Genomic DNA, 17,089 nt, shown 5'->3' on the forward strand with positions numbered 1-17,089 from the left:
GAATCTACAATGTAAATAGTCATGAAAATAAAGAAAACGCATTGAATGAGAAGGTGTGTCCAAACTTTTGGCCTGTACTGTATATCAGCAGAAGAACAAACATTAATCATGTCACTAGGGGGTTACATCGGAGGAGATTGTACAGTTCCACTGAGGAAAACTGCTTTTAGACAGTAAGCCTGGTCTGTAAGAGATTCAAGAGAGTGGTAGAAAAATAGCCTTTTGGTTGTGAATATATTAATCTGCACTGTCCCTTCTTAAATAAACTTAACTAAACTAAACTTAACTATAAGCAAGTTGGCAAGTTTTGAGTTTGAGTTTATTTTAAAGCCAATACTATCACCGTTAACGTGCCGATATTATCGTGCATCCCAAGGAAAAAACTTTTTTCAAAAAGACCTGTGTACGTGTCGACTTGGCTTTAAAGACAGCTGGGTTGTGTGCTTCCTCACTAATTTATACCGCACAAGTAGAGACGCTAACAAGGCTAAAAAAGCAGGCAGTCCCTCAAGACCCCTCGCCCAAAACACTGGATTTACTTCACTTCCCATAATGCATCTCCCAACCATTTTGTTAGACTCATTCCCTGCGTAGTAAATGCCTACATCTTTCCAACTCTGCACCTCCACTGTGTATACATTTTTCATTAAAAAAAAATCTACAAAGTCTAAAGACCAAACTGAGATAACATAACAGCTCCTCTACAGGCACAGAAGATGTTATACAAATGTTTTATAGGCTGAATGAATAAAACATCAACTAAACTTCATGCGTAATATCAGTGAATTGTGACCTTTAAAAGAACTGGTTGCTGCAAACTAAACAAAAGCTTCACAAGAGATAATATTCTGGCTTCTAAAACCAACAATGAAGACGCAGAAAAATGAATGTCAGATTCGATTGTCCTCACGATATCAGACCGACTACCTGACTACCACTTTAACAATTTAGAGTGTAAATTATCCACAACACTGGAGCATCTTTACGTTAAAAAACCCCGTCTTTTTGAAATTCTCTGGGTGCAGCAGGTGACCACGTTGGCATGTTAACTGCCAACACTGCAGAGAAGCTATTTTTAAAGTTCACAGAGGGGGGAGGAGGTTAGCAGTGTTAGCGTAGCATTCCTCAGCATTTTTCACATTCTGTAAAAATGCACAATAAAAACACCTCGTTGCGTTCGCTGCCTTTGAAGTGAATCCACACATTTTTCTTTTGACGAGATCTACGTACTAAACCAAAAGGTATGATACCTTTTGGTCTCAGAGTTGTACACACGGAGGTGGCAGACGGTCCTGAGAGCATCTGTCCTGCATGCTGCGCATTCCTGGAGGGATTTTGGAAGCAAGAAGCTTCACTCTCTCCTGTTAGTCTGGACAGGAATGTGAGCCGTCTGCAGGTGTGTGTGTGTGCGGAGCTGACAGCGTTTGTTTCACACTGAAGCGTGGAAATCTTCTCTACATATTGCACCGTGTGAATGCAAAAATCCTCTGTGTGTTTCAGAAGCATGAGAGATGCAGACGTAACTGACAGAGGAGCTAATAATTTATTTTTTTGTTCACTATAAGATCATTTTTAACATTCCTGCAAGTATGTGACATGTCCTTTAGATGAATATGTAAACAGATACATACACCAAAAATTAAAACATACTTTGAAAGGATCACATCATGTGTTCTTTTTGAAAAATGTCGTTATCCAAAGTAATAAAAAACAGGGCTGCACATTTAATCGAAATATTATCAAGATCGCAATATGGCAAAGGGCAATATCCAAATTGCAGAAGCTGTAATTTTTTGATATAAATAAAATATGACACAACATGTGATTATAAATGATGCACTGTGGTACTGCATAGATGCCATAGAGGCCTACGAATCACAATCCAGACTTAAGGGGACATACTTGTTTAGTACAGATCCCAGCAAAAAGTACATCAGCATAATTTTTTACTTTTTTTTTTCAGTGAAAATTAAATGGAAAAATAACGATTCCATAAAAACCACCATACCATAAAATAAAAGCAACTCATCGAAACCATAATATCTCTCAAAATACTGCAAATTTATTTTTTCTGTATATTTTGCAGCCCTTATTAAAAACTAAAATAAAATGTACTATTTGGTTTTGCTTGGTGAGGAGTTTTGTCTGATGGCTGCTGAAATACGAAGCAGTTGTTTGTGTTGTTTTAACTCTGTACCCACCTATGTGCAGCACTTTGGTCGACTGCCATCGTTTTGAATGTGCTCTAGAAATAAATCCTGACTGACTTGACTTGAGTTTCACTGATTTGATTTTTTGACATGATTTCCCATATATCTGTAGTAACATATAGTACGGCACATGTAAGCAAAAATCACATATACGGATCAATCTGATAAGAAAAACTAAAATATTAATTTCAACCACATCACTCAGCTTTGTATACAAGTGATCGACCTGTTGCTCATTGGTTTTGACCCTACTGCTACTAACACACTTAGCAAGATGCAGCGAGGCAGTGGCGATAACACATTTGGCGCCCTAGGCAGGCCCAAAATCTAGTTTTTACAAGATTACATTGAACACATCATGAGAACGTCATAATTTACCTTTGCACAATACTCATTTTTACTGAACACAGCTTCAGCTTTTCACAATGTAAAACCAATGCAACCTCCGTGAGCTGTTCACTGCAGCCACCAGCTGCTTAGAGGCAACGATAGCGAGCTCTCCTTCTGCTGACTTCAACACGGATTTGTTAGGGTTTTTTTTTTTATGTTTTTTCTCATAACATGCACTCCTCCTCTCAGTAGTGTGATGGTAGTTGAGTGGGCACCAGAGAGCTTTCGTCATTTTGACATGATAACGATACAACATGTTTCGGGGTTCACGTGATGTCGCATAACTTGTCCATCTTCCCCAGAGAGCAGATGACGTGTAACGAGCTGAGGAGGGGGGCGGCAGGAACCCAGAAAAAAAGGCCTCTCTGTTATTTAGCAGGCTTTGCTATGTAGTTATGTTGTTATGGCCTTTTGTAATTTTTTAAAGTAGTAGTAAAAATAGTATTCATAAAAAAAAAGAAGAAAGAAAAAGTAAAAGATAAACATTTTTTTCTTCCCCCATGAATGGCGGCGCCCTTAGCATTCACCCTTACTGTCTATGCCACAGGCCGGCACTGCTACAAGACTTCAAATGTCATATAGTGCAAGTGCACAGATTTTTTTCACTAATATACTACTTTATTGTTACTGAATGACTTTAGATTAAAACAAACAAACAAAAAACTTTAGATTTCTAAATTCCTGATGCAAGAATGAAGCTTTCTCTTCTGTGTTGTTCAGACAGACGCAGATGTGTTGCTGAAGCTCGCCAGTTAAATATACATGTCATGACATAAGCCTGAAACTGGACACCTGATTCTACATTTGGCCCCATTGTATCCTCATCCAGCTCCGTTTATCTTAGTGAGCATGGGCACATGTTGTTCTTTAGGCAGCCAGGAATCATTTGACATGTATTAGTATATAATTAACCAGCAATTTACTGAAGGAAATAACTTCTCGTCCTGCAATGCAACTGCGATGATTCAATGTGATAAACAAGATGCTCATCCGAGACAAAACATGGCAGATAAAACAGAACATGCTGCAGTACAACCAGCACATGCACAATAAAATCAAACAAAATGGAACCTGGTAAAATATAATGTAATAAAAGGGGTTGTTTACCTGGGCCACTGCCATTCACGTGCATGGTTTGAGCCATGGCTGCAGCTGCGTGCTCTCAGTCCCACAACAAGACCTACTGCGGTCATGCAACTGCCATGCATCAAGTCCAGATTACCATGCAACCTGCAGACTGGGACACAACACAAAACACAATTTAGACATTTTGCTCACAACACATTAGTTGTTAAGAGTCACATGCAGACAGGTCGAGCAGCAACACCTCTTTATATCACAGAGCTCTGCAGATATATCTTAATTAAAAGCCTGACATGAACATACGACTACATCAGCTAACAATATAAAAACACAAACATTCAGGACAGAAACTTCTCCATGACAAGAGTCCTGTCAAACCACTGATTTAACCCTTTTAAACCTGAGCAAGTTGGCTTGATGTCTTTCAAAAACATGGGGAAGAAGGCATTGAGCAACACAAGAAGAAAATGACCCCCACAAAAATTTAAGAAATTGGTAAAATGAGAAAACTAAAAACAAGAAAATTAGTTTTAAAAAAAAGTTAAAAAAACAAACAAGGAAAAAACCTGGAAAAAATGCTTAAAAATTAGGAAAATTCTGCAACATAATTTTGAATATGTAACAATAATAAGGATACAATTAAAAAAACTACAAAATAAATAAAAAATACTAATTTTTCCCAGCTTTTATTTTTAAATAATTATCAAAATCTATTAATTTTTTGCAATTCCTGCGACATGTCGTTCAAAGGTTTAAATACTTGCGAAAGGCATCTGAAAGCAGCACAAGAAAAGTGATGTCACTCCAAGTTTCCAAGGGTTAAACACGATAATCTCTTACACTGAATGTGACTAAGACTTTGCTGCAGTGCTTTGACAACTGTTTTGTCCTTGAACTTGTCAATTTTTAAGTAACTGACATGTTAAATTTACACTATGGTTGAGTCATTGAAAACAAAGCTTAATGGAAAAACAGTCCAATGTTTGACCAGTGACACTGCGTGTACTCAGATCCTTCACTTAAGTTAAAGTACCAATACTGAGATCATGATTTTGACTTGACATGACTTTGGAAACATCATGCATTTAATGAACTCAAAAAACTTGAACTTTTAATATAATTAATGTAAAAAAAATAAATTAAAAATAAATAAAATAATATAATACATATAAAACAGAAATATAAACAGGGTGCAAAAGGAGACCACAAACTGTTGGCAGAGGAGCTGTGGACTGTGATTGGTCTGAGCAGCATGCATGAGGATGAATCACAATATAATACAACTTATTATATTTCTCACTTTGATGGTCTGAACTGAAGTTGCTTAATTTGTTGCTTGTTGCTAAATCTAGCAAGGAGGCTGCAAAGTTGGCAACACTGAGCGCACCGCTGTAAAGGAAAGGGGTGCGCTGGATTTACAACACATGACGAAATGAGATTGCAAAACAACAAGCGTCACAGTGATTATTCTATCTGGATTATCTTGTTTTCATCATTGTCGGAGGCCAAAATCATCATGGAAAATAAAACTCCAGTAACTGCCCACTGAAATGTAGTCGAGTACTGAAGTATAAAGTAGAATAAAAAATAGATATACCAGAGTAAAATACCTCAAAACTGTGCTTAAGAACAGAATTTAGAAGTCAACAATTTCTTAATGTTTCATAACACAAAACCTTTTTTCTTTGTGAAATCTGAAGCCCACTTTAAGTGATGGACGGCGGTGACCTCTGCTTTTTCACAGGTGTGTTTGCGTCTGACATTTATGAACATAGAAGCCCAGTGTGCGCCGGCCCGCTCATCATCAATGGATACATTATGAGCCGGAACAAAAGAGCTATTCTCTTCCCATAAAACAGGAGCCAACGTGAGGGGAAAAGTCGACTTGCTGGGCCACAGAGAGGCCTGGTTTGTTAAGAGAGCATCTGGAGGAGTAAAGATGGAGACAAGGTTGGCTCAGATGGACCCAGGCTCCTTTTTAGACTCTCTAATGACCTCAGACTCTATTTATCAGCAAGACCTCAGATCCTCTGACCTGTTAAGTGGGATTCAGGCCCCCTGGTGGTCTTGAGAGGATCCTTAAGGGTCCTCAGCAAAATAACACTAGCTTCAATTTCACTATGAGTGACACTATACTCACTACATGTGTCATGTATGATGGAACAAGTTAAATAAGTCATCCTTCAGCTTGTGCACTAATCATTTATTGTTGTTTTTCTTTACTTTGTGGGAGCCTGCTGAAATAAAAACTCTACTCTCTCTATTTTTCTGTTTACAGCACCACTGGAAGCATTTATGAGCTTATTCATGTGTGAAGACCCTCAAACAAATGGTGTTTTCTTGAATAAGATCCTACTAAATGAGGAATGTGGTTTTGTTACCATTATTATCTGAAGCAATATACACCCAGTTCAAAGGTCAAAGGTAAGATTAATTGCAGGTTTGTTTTATTGAACTGTATGAGTCTTAGCAAGGTCAATCTAATAAATAAAAACTTGGCATCTATTATAATATCTCCCTGAATTCAATGTGGAGACGTTTCATAGATGGATAATCCACCTAAAACATATTAAATAATTTAAAGCACTTTATCAGGTTGATGCAGAAATCCTGTGAATCTAATAAACTCATTAAGCAGTCCTGCTAATTGATTTATGCCGAGGTTAGACTGCACAATATCCGCCTTATAATAGTCTGATCCAACAGACTGTCAGAGCGCTGGCAACAGTTCTCTTTGGCTTTTTGACCACAAAACAGCCAGTGTCATACTCAGCACTTGGGACACCATTTTTGTTTACATTCGAGGTCCTTACCACCTCCTTCCTGATGACATCACACAAGTCAAGAGAGACAGCAAGCTTTGCTTTGCATCACTGATGTTTTGCTGAATGGCAATAAAAGGATCTTGAATCTTGAATCAAGGTATGACTGATCAGCGACATGGGCTGCAACTAACAATTTTTTTTCCATTATCAATTAACCAGCCAAGTATTTTCACGATAATAAAAACTGTGAAAAACACTTAATACAACTTCCTAGATCCCAAGGCAACATCTTCAGATTGCTCTTTTGTCCAACCAACAGTCCAAAACCCCCAAAACTGTTCAATTACTATCATAAATGACAAAAAAGCAGCACATTCTAAGATAAGATAAGATAAGATTAACTTTACTGTACCACATGTTGGAAATTTGTCTTGGGCTGTAAGAAGTGACCGTCACTGCAAATTCTCACATTTAAGAAGCCAGAAACAGCAGCAAACTCATGACACAGTGACCATCCTAACAGACAGAAATAAAGTAAAGTCTAAACCCAGCATTACACTGCTCACAGTGTATATATAGATTTACATGCACAAAATATTTAGGTTTTATTCTAAAAGAAAGACAAAATTCCAACTAAGCTACGGCTAATGAAACTAATATCCCACTAATATTCCTGTTTACATGCAGCTATGCATTCTCCGATTAGCATGCTCTGTCGGTTATCACGTCAAAATATAGTAAACAAGGGGCGCTCAGTAGCTCAGTGGGTAGAGCGAGCGCCCCTTGTACAAAGGCAGTGCCCTTGCCACAGCAGCCACACGCTCAATTCCAGCCCCCTGCTGCATGTCGTCCCCTCTTTCTCCCCTCTTCATGCTTCAAAGCTTTCCTGTCATTAAAAGGCAAAAAGCCCCAAAAATAATCTTCAAAATAAATAAATTAATTAAAAGATATAGCAAAGTAAAAAGAGTTGAGGCTGCTTGTGCCATTTCCCTCCTTTGGACAAGTTTTCCACCGGTGGTGATCCTGTTTGACGGCGCATACACAACCTCTGTCTTTCATTCCACCTTCTTGAAAAGGTCAGTGTTGCTTTATTTGTGCATATCCAAAAACCCGCTGATATCCAAGTCTTTCATGATGTTTGAAAGTAGGTGTGTTTCTCCTTCTGATCAGAAATCAGTCTTGTCCTCTGGGCATGCATCTCTGCCCCTGCCCTGTAAACTGTTAGCTAGTTGGAGTGTGTACAACTCAAGATGCCAGCTGAGACACAGATTTCAAATGCTGTGTACACATGTCCAAAAAAATGCTCCAAAAACCTGAGTAATAAGGGCATATCCCACATGTCTTATCCGAAAATGCTACATTTGAAAAAAGGCCTAATTCAGAACATCCAAAGAGCATTTGCAGTTTACATCAACCAATCAATCGGAGTATTTTATATTTAGAATAAAAGTGGCGTAATCACGGGCATGTAAGTATACAAACAGGGTACAAACAGGGTTATTAAAAGGGGAAGCTTAAGCTACAGCAACATTTCCACTGTTGCACATGGATGTATTTCAAACCTACTGAGAGGCACAACTGATTGAAACAGCCCTCTGATCCACTTAATCAGACCTGTGGTCACATAACGAGTCTGAGGGGACATCTGAAAGGTCACTCTGTCAGTCATCACTTTAACTCCTCTGCAGCAAATCCTTGTTTACATCCAAATAAAGCAGCGCAGCAACGTCATTAGGCCGATGTGTCTAAATTCAAACTGTCCGTCATCCTGAAGACCAGTTATAGACCTGATAAAGAGAGGAACGAGATACCAACCGCCCGTTAGAGCACCCCGGATTGTTCCAACACCCAAATAGACCGAAATCTATTTATTCTGTCGTCCCGCCTCCTCTGAGCTACTCTCCCTTGCTCTCAAAATGAGCTGCAGCAAGTGAAGTAACAAGTTAGCCTCAAGCAGCCTCTAAACTGCATTTGACACTGTGCCATTAGGTCATTTGGAGAAAAATGTATGACCTGAGGGTGTAAAACAAAAGAAGGAGGATGTTTCTTCTGTGTAAAAATACCAAAAGCCTTGAAAGGTTTTCATCATGACGGATGGGAGGAGTGAATGTAGATGAACAAAATAAAGACGAAAGAAAACCTTAGACTAAAAAAGCAGTTAGAAACAATGAAGTGCATGGAAAATATCACTTTCTTTTGAAAATCACTGACATTACTAACATTAACTAATATTCTAGGAAGCATCTAAAAGAGCCAAGATGCCGTTACCAGCTTGAATGGCATTTTTATGTTGTTGCAGTTTAAGATTTGGCGCCAAACTCCAAATGTAACAGACACTGCGGCCTTCCTGACAGCATGAACAGAGAGTCTCCACATGAATGACACCAATCACAACAATCAATGTGCACAGAAAGACAAAGACAGGCCCAACATGACTCATATGCTTCTCAATTTACCTACTGCTGGGAGGTGGGTTCGAAATGGAGACAAAAACAGGTGCAATCTCACTACAAACATGTTTAAAAGAGGCACGTTCACAGATGAGATTTCATGCTGGCCGTGTGCTGATGCACACATGTAGTGGTATGAATATAAAGTGAGCAATTCCACCCAAAATACAAGCTCTTCTGTCCAACTTCATGCATACACATTCTGAACAAACACATAACAAAACAAAAAGAACATCTGGACTGACCAAACATCTCCCAAACGTCCGTTTCCATGGGCTGCAAGAAAGCAAACCTGAAGGAAGGAGCAGGAAATCCTCAGATATCACATGAAGGACAGAAAAAGAGAAACCTCATCCTCATCAGTAACAGCATCACTTATTCAGCAAGTAGGTTGCTTTGAGACTTTCTCGCCTTTCCTTTATCACATGCTAGCAGTGGAAAAATATTATAGCCTACGCATGTGGCCTACGCCTTTGTGAGCATTTATACTTGTGTGGTGGTGTGTCTGTGTCACTCTGCAGTTACACCTCCAGAAGACTAGTTGGCAGTGGGGTTTTCTGTGAAGTGCTGTTAAGTCTAGCTGATTCAAAAACACACATTAAACACACATTAAACATGTCTTAATAGAGACAATTACAAACTCAAGCACTCAAACCAGCTTCACTATAACTCGCAGCATCCACAGACAAACACTTGTCTTTATCTGGACACATTTTCCCCACAAATACAACATGCTAACATTATTAGCACAAGCCTATGGCATTTTACATTGTATAAATTAGCCTAGCAGCTAGCTAAGATTTCCTCTACTCATATAAAACCAGGGACAACAGCAACATTTAACAAAGGTAACGTCACAAAATCCAGCTCCATTACAACTCACAAGGTTCACTGACAAAACAACTGTCTCACACGAAACACGTTTTCCAAACAAATATAACATGCTAACCTTATTAGCACAAGCCTATGGCATTTTACATTGATTAGCCTAGCGACAAGCAGAGATTTCCTCTGCTCATATGAAGCCAGGATAAATCACACACAAGACTTAAAATGCTATTTTGTGGAGGCTTTATTGTTTCTTATCTGTGAAATTTAAGTAAATATAAGCTTTGTTTCCACTGAAGGAAATGGAGCGTTGATTGGACACATAAGTATAAATCCCACTTGAGAAACTGAAAAAGTAAAGCAATAAACCTCCCTGTCCTACGAAGAATTTAAAGGACTAGTCAACACTTTTGCTTCTTCCTCTCCTGCTGCACAGCAACGTCACATTCGTTTAATGATCTACATATTGAGGAACTCACATTGCTGCTCATAATTCACCATGTCGACCTGCTGGTATTTCAGCATTTCTCTGAACACCCTCAGGAACACACAAGCTTTCAGCCTGTTGCATAATCACTCAGTAAACCTGGGTGGACTCACATGAAAAGTAAACTTTTTTTAAGACTTCAATGTAACATGCAGGAGTTTAAAAACGGGCCTCGATGCTTATCACATTACATCTCTGGAGCTTTTGTCAAGCAGACGTTTAAGGAACTGATGCCAACACAATATGTTCTTCAGCATATGGGATCATGTCAGGTTAAGCATGAAACAAGGTGGTATTGTGACGTGCTGCAGAACGTAAAGCTGCAGGTTCAATCCTGCAGGATCTGACGTACAGTCAGACATACATTAATGTTCAAATGTCTGTAATCTCCTGCCATGAAGGCATGATTGGGTGAGAGGACTACTCTATATTTCTGAATGGTCTTTGATGCTTTTAGGTTGCAGAGAGTGCTCTTTTAATGGATGCCATTTTGTATGAAGGGTTTGTTTTACAAATGGAGAATAAAAAGCTGTGCAATTGTTCAACCAGACTGAGGACTGAAAGGTCAGAATGAGACAAAAATCCTCTGAGCAACAGTTCAATGAGACGAAATCAGCAGTCCCTGGTAAAAGAAACTGGAAGATTAGCATCAGAATGTGTACAGCTTTAAATAGGTACTGGGTCCTGTTTCTGTGTCACAATAGGTAATAATGTCTATAACAAGCTGGAGTTAAAGACCTTAGTGATATGAAAAATTTCTAGGGCTGTATCCATATATTTGGATATTCGAATATTCCTTTCTATGGGTAGGTATTCGTTATGAAAATCTGGTAGTCGATATTCGTTTTTTAATTTACTTATTTTTTTATTTTTTATTTATTTTTTTTTACATATTTTTTGGTGCTAAATGTAGTCTTTTTGTTGTTGGTAAATGTAGGTTATCAATAAAAATCAAAACTTTTAAATTGCATTGTTAAAAATGTGAAAATATAGTATCGCCTACCAACTGAGCTTGTGCGCACGGCACGCTTGAGCGCATCCGTCTGAGGCTGTGGATCAATGCCAAGTTTTACCACTTTATCACTATTCACTCTAACTTGTAGCTGTTTTTTCGTTATCTTTTGAATTTAATATGAATTATGGAACCATTTTTGTCAACGTTCGTTTCCCCCGTTTTGTACAATAAATTATTGTTTCAACAAGTTTCTTTTGGAGTGCATGACACAAGTGTTTTGAAAACGACCGCGGACTGTCACCTGCTCGACGCATCAGTACCTTCGGATGCCATGACAGTAATAGCCAATAATGTCAAAATATCATTTACAGACCAATTTAACAGACGATCACTGCTGCCCGACCCACAGGTCCATTTGAGGGTCCCGCGGGTTACGGGTCGACCCGCGCATCACTACTCAGCTCAGTCTATAAAGGCTGTACACACAACAGTAAGGCTATAGATATTATATTCTATTCAGGCCGGCAGAACCAGCAGCGCATCGGCTCTACAGTGCACGGCACTGCTGATTAACCATTTTATTTCAGCACAGAGTGTCTGCCAGCAACCAATTACTTGCAGAGGCTTCCTACAACGTGTTTCAACGGTTCTAATTTAATCAGAAGACAAATTAAACAGAATGACTAGCCAATGTGAAAATCAAAAGGAAGCATAGAATAATGTACTGTGCAAAACTGCAAAACTCCGCAATACAATTAGGTCCGAAAAAACCCCGGAGTCCGCCGCCGCCGCCATTTCAAAAACAATATGGACTTTTAATCATCATCAGAAATTGCTAACATTGCAGATTTATGACAAACTCATGGCTTTTGATAATCATTCGGTTGTCATATCCAAAAATGCTTGGGAGTATGAGCTTGGGGCAAATTTGACGAATCAATAGTGGGACAAAACTGTCTACAATACATGCTCAACTCCTCCTTGTGCCAGGCTGCAGCTTCTACAACTCAAGGGATTACACAGAATCCATTTCAGCAAATCTCAACTATCTGAAACATATCCTAATATTGCGGACCAATGTAACAGATGCCATGCCTCTTCTTGTAATTTGAGTCATATGTTCTTCTTCTGCCCCAGACTGCATAGATTCTGGACTGTCTTTTTCTATACTGTAAGGTTTTAGGAGTCCAGATAAAAATGGATCTCTTTATTGCTATATTTTTTAGGTTTAACGGTGAAAGGCTCCTCTGATAGGTTTACTCGGAAATGGAATTATTTTATGAACTACTTTAATTCCTTATCAACACAGTCCTTGGACTGTTCTGTTAACAAAAAAAGGGAATAGCACTTGTAACTCTCTATTGTTGTCATCTATCTATCCCTCATATATGAGATCAAGGGGAAAAAAGGAAGGTAGCAGGTTAGCAGAGGTATACTTCATTCATTCATTTATCCCTCGTCCTCCTTTTGATCTAACAGGTGAATGTAAAGCCAAAGGTCTGCTGTAGCTCTGCATCACGCTAATCACTAAGCCCGCCCACTTTTTAGAGATCCAATCAAATGCGAAGGATATGATTTTAATCCCTCTTGTAACTGTACACCGCTCAAATGTTCTGTTTCACGGGGATATACGGCACAACGTGTTGCTTTAGCAAAGATATTCTTCAAATTTCACAACAGAAATAAAAGGTTAGTCTAGGGTTAGCACTGTTGGAACATCAGATGAGTTGACTATGGACTGACAAATCACAGTTTAAACCTCTTCAATCTAACCACTGAGTAGACTATAGGGGGCCCGAAGGAAAACGACTTCCCTAATTATCCAGAGCCCAGTTGCACTGCTGTCGTTTTAGGGTCACTGATGTTTTTCTGGACTGGAAAACAAATTCAAAATCAAAGTTTCAACAGTATGAATGATACTGTTTTTATCTATTACAATATTGAGGAAGGCAAGAGAAACATCAGTACAATAGGTGATTCCAAACTGTTGAACAGCAGTGCACATCAAGAACTGTTGTGGTCACACATTGCTTTTGTAGTAACATGTTAACTTCAACACTGAGATGTGCTATTCTAACAGCCATGCAGCTTACCTGTAACTCTCATTCTAACTTCCTCCCACAGCTCGCAGGTAGCAAACACTGACTGAGTCCACAAGAGCTCCCGACAACGAGCCTATACCCAGCAGCCCTCTGAGCGAGGGGGATAAGTTTCACGGCTAAGATTAGACGACTTCCTCAGATGACAGCTAAACGATCTGTGTCCTATAAGAGGAAACAGGACTTTAGGCTGTTTTTATGTAGAAGCGACCCCTCCGCTGGGCCTCCAGGTGAAGCGCATGGCAAGCTCATCTGGTTAACGACCTGCGGACACTCTCTGGGCCTGCGTTGACCTTCAACTCCTGGCTGAAAACCACTTAATGAGGCAGACAATAGGGCGTAGATAGAAAGTCTTTTGATGACCGGTTACATATTAACCAACAAAGTTTCCTTTTAACCCTCAGCGGCTGAAGGTGAGAACGGAGAGTAAACAAAAAACAACCACCAGATCTTAACCAAGCTGAGCCCAGGACCACCAGAGAAACTCTTTCAAAATAAAAGACGTGTTAATCAGGTCAATCAGGAAATCTTTGGGTGGAGACTGTAAGATACATGTGAGAAATGGCTGCTTTCTGTTTTATACCACTTGGAATATTTTGGGGTTTTGGACTATTTATCACACATTACATCTAATTTAGAGACGTCACTTATACCTCTGGGAAACAATGATTTTCACTTTTTTGTGACAGTTTTGACGAAATGAAAAAACAAATTATCAGCAGATTAACTGAAGATAAGCCTTTAAATGAACCATTTAGGAGAGATATCCTTTATTTTCAGGACGTAATCCTTAATTTTGTGTCAAGAAAGGCTACATCTAAAGATAATTTTTCATTATTGATTAAACTGTCGGATTATTTTAATGATTAAATGAGTAATTAAATCAACAGTAGTCCATAGGTGAGTGCTAAAATCTGAAGATATTAATTCTGATTATATTTACACTATATAAAAACATGTAAAAGCAGCAAATTCACACATTTATTTTATTTTTTTTTTTTTGGACTGATGGTTGGACAAAACATTTTTAGACATAAGTTTTAGGCACCAAGAGCTTGTGATGGGAATTTTTTTCAGTTTTCTTTTCTTTTACTTTTCAAAAACACCAAATGATTGATTGCTTATAACTGTACTAATAATGAATAAGAAATAAAATAATAAGTTGCAATAATGAATCACACCTTTCCTTTTTCTGTAACAAGACATCATCTTTACGCCTAAGGAAATTGCAATCAGTATTTTGAAATTTAATACACCAATTAATTAGTCAAACAGTCAAGAAAATAATCATCAGATTAACTGATCATTAAAAGCATTGAGTTGCAGCTCTATACTAAAGAAAGTGAGCCAAGGATCGGAGATGATGGAGGGCAAATTAAGCAATTCAGCAAATCTGGAGAACTTATTATTTAGTCTTCCACAATTATATAATTTGTGAAAACAAATTGTAAATCTTGTGAGTAAAAATCATTAATCTGAAAGACTAAATTATCAAAAATATTTTTAATAAATGTTCTTTTTTAATTACCTCAAGTGTAAGTGTTAAATCGAGTGCTTTTATCGTAGAGTGAGATCTATCACAACATTTTAAAGTGTACCAAGTCGTCGCATCAAGTCAAAATGGAGTGGAAGTGGAAAAGAAACTCAAATTTTCATCAAGAGTTTCCAAATAATGTAGCAAAGGCAATGAGGAGAATAATTATCTTGTCCTCACCTGGGTCATAAAATAATGACATGCCATCTTACAGTTTTCATTTCTCCCCAGTGACAAAATACAGAAAAACAAAATAATGTGTGGTTATCACAAAAACACATGCCACCCCTGGATTTGCATCACGGCACACCATTTGAGAACCACTGATGTATAAGAATCAAATGTTCAGCAGTTTTTGAACAATCGACAGGTGAAGTGACACTAAAACATCTGTTAATGCACCAAATGCTATTTTCCTCCAACCAGTGTAAAGGTAAGAACTAAACTACCAATATCTACCCATCAAACCATCAACAGTGTCTCAATGATCTCAGTGATTTTTCCACATGGCACAGCAGTAAGTGGCTTTGGTGACAACACCTATGAAAACCCACATTTTATTCAACTCTAAAAATCTAATTGAGTTCATAGTGTTGATGAGGTATTAAATCCTTGGATCACGCGTGTCCTGTATGGCAGAGTTTGTACAGTTTATTGAAGCTGAAAACAGTCAATCAGTCAAATAACTAAATCACAATGCACTTAAACTGGCTGACAAACTGCTGACAGAAGCCAAAGCCTTGTAGTTTTCAAAGTCAGGTGTGACATCATGTTGCTCAAAAGCTCTGATTACGTTCTAAAGTATCAGAGGAGTAGTGACGAAGACGTCATTCAGCTTCCAAAGTAGCTGGTTTCAGCACATTCCCATCAGAAACTATCACTCAGCCCCTTTTAGAGTAACGTAAACTGTACAAACTGATCTTTACGTTTAATTTGAACAAAGACACGACTAAAAAAAAAAGTATAACTCACCATATTTCACTCACAGAGCAAACAGATTTAAAAGTATCCTGATTTGATCCAAGCAGGACTCGTGACTGTAAAATAACAACAACAGGGCAGCAGCACAACTTTAGCTGACACAAACCTGAACAACTCGTTTTGTTCCTCCTCAGCTGTTACATAAACATGACAGGAGCTGCAGGTGCATTTACACACACACACGCAGGTCAGGTTGCTCCTCACAGGGAAGTGTGTGTGTGTGTGTGTGTGTGTGTGTGTGTGTGTGTGTGTGTGTGTTTGGCAGCAGACTAAATTATTTACTGCGGAATGAGGAACTCGTCATGCAAAACAAAACCCGATGCAAACTGACAAGCAATCAGTCATTTCATACATTTGTTTGTTTGTTTTCATAGTAAAAACATGCAAACTCCGCTCAGAGAGGCAGTGAATTATAGAGGAGAAAAAAGTCTCAAATGTCTGATCTGTTCCCTGGAATTTATACTCCACACCAAAATGATTATTCATTCATTCATTCATTCATGGAGCCCATCCCAGCTGTCATTGGGCGAGAGGCCATTTGTCACAGGGCTGACACATAGAGACACACATCCATTCACGCTCACACCTTTTGACAATTTAGAGTCACCAACTAACCTGACCCAACCCAAATAATTAGTTCCTATTAATTGTTAAATCATGCACTACACACGCCATCTTCAAGTTTATCAAGTTAAGTGATTAGTAAGTAGTTGGGGAATTATTTGGCACTGAAGTTATTTTCAAGATTAAGATTTACTAACTTAGGGTGTCATATGTGATTAATAGATAAAAACCAAAATATAGTCTATTAGTCTTGTAAAAAGGCAACATGAAGACGTCATATTAGGAAATTATGATTAGTATTTCATCAATGATAAAGAAAGCATCATCAAATAATTAATCTTACTATATAATGAGGAAAACTCTGTGTGTCTGTTCCACGTTTTTCTCCTCACTGACTTGGTCAATCCACGTGAAATTTGGCACAGTGGTAGAAGGTCATGGGAGGATGCCAATGAAGCAATATTACATCAATTGGCCAAAGGGGGGCGCTATAGCAACCAATTGAAATTGCAAACTTTGAATGGGCATATCTCATGCCCCGTATGTCGTAGAGACATGAAACTTTGCACAGAGATGCCTCTCTACTTAAACACTTCAAATGGATCTCTTCCTAGGAAGTTTGAGCGATCTGCATGAAACTGGGTGAACATAATCTAGGGACCAATATCTAAAGTTCCCTCTTGGCAAAAGTTGGAAAACTTACTAAAACTGAGCTTCTATAAGGCAATGAATATTGCGGAGGG

General features: G+C 38.5%; 1 protein-coding gene across 3 annotated transcripts in view; it reads right to left on the bottom strand.

Annotated features, from left to right (window-relative positions):
- Positions 1 to 17,089, bottom strand: part of kank1a (KN motif and ankyrin repeat domains 1a) — a 92,532-nt gene that overhangs the window by 36,445 nt on the left and 38,998 nt on the right. Inside the window, exons 1-2 of one of the 3 annotated variants that reach the window (XM_078170507.1) lie at positions 13,262 to 13,567; positions 3,708 to 3,837 (exon numbers count right to left, since the gene is read on the bottom strand). In XM_078170507.1, coding sequence (XP_078026633.1) covers positions 3,708 to 3,744 — 37 coding nt within the window. In that variant the 5' untranslated portion in view covers positions 3,745 to 3,837; positions 13,262 to 13,567. Of the gene's footprint in view, positions 1 to 3,707; positions 3,838 to 13,261; positions 13,568 to 17,089 lie in introns of those variants that run through there. The other 2 variants (XM_078170509.1, XM_078170508.1) reach the window with 2 other exon arrangements.

Source organism: Epinephelus lanceolatus, chromosome 9, assembly GCF_041903045.1.
Source record: "Epinephelus lanceolatus isolate andai-2023 chromosome 9, ASM4190304v1, whole genome shotgun sequence".
Classification (NCBI taxonomy): domain Eukaryota; kingdom Metazoa; phylum Chordata; class Actinopteri; order Perciformes; family Serranidae; genus Epinephelus; species Epinephelus lanceolatus.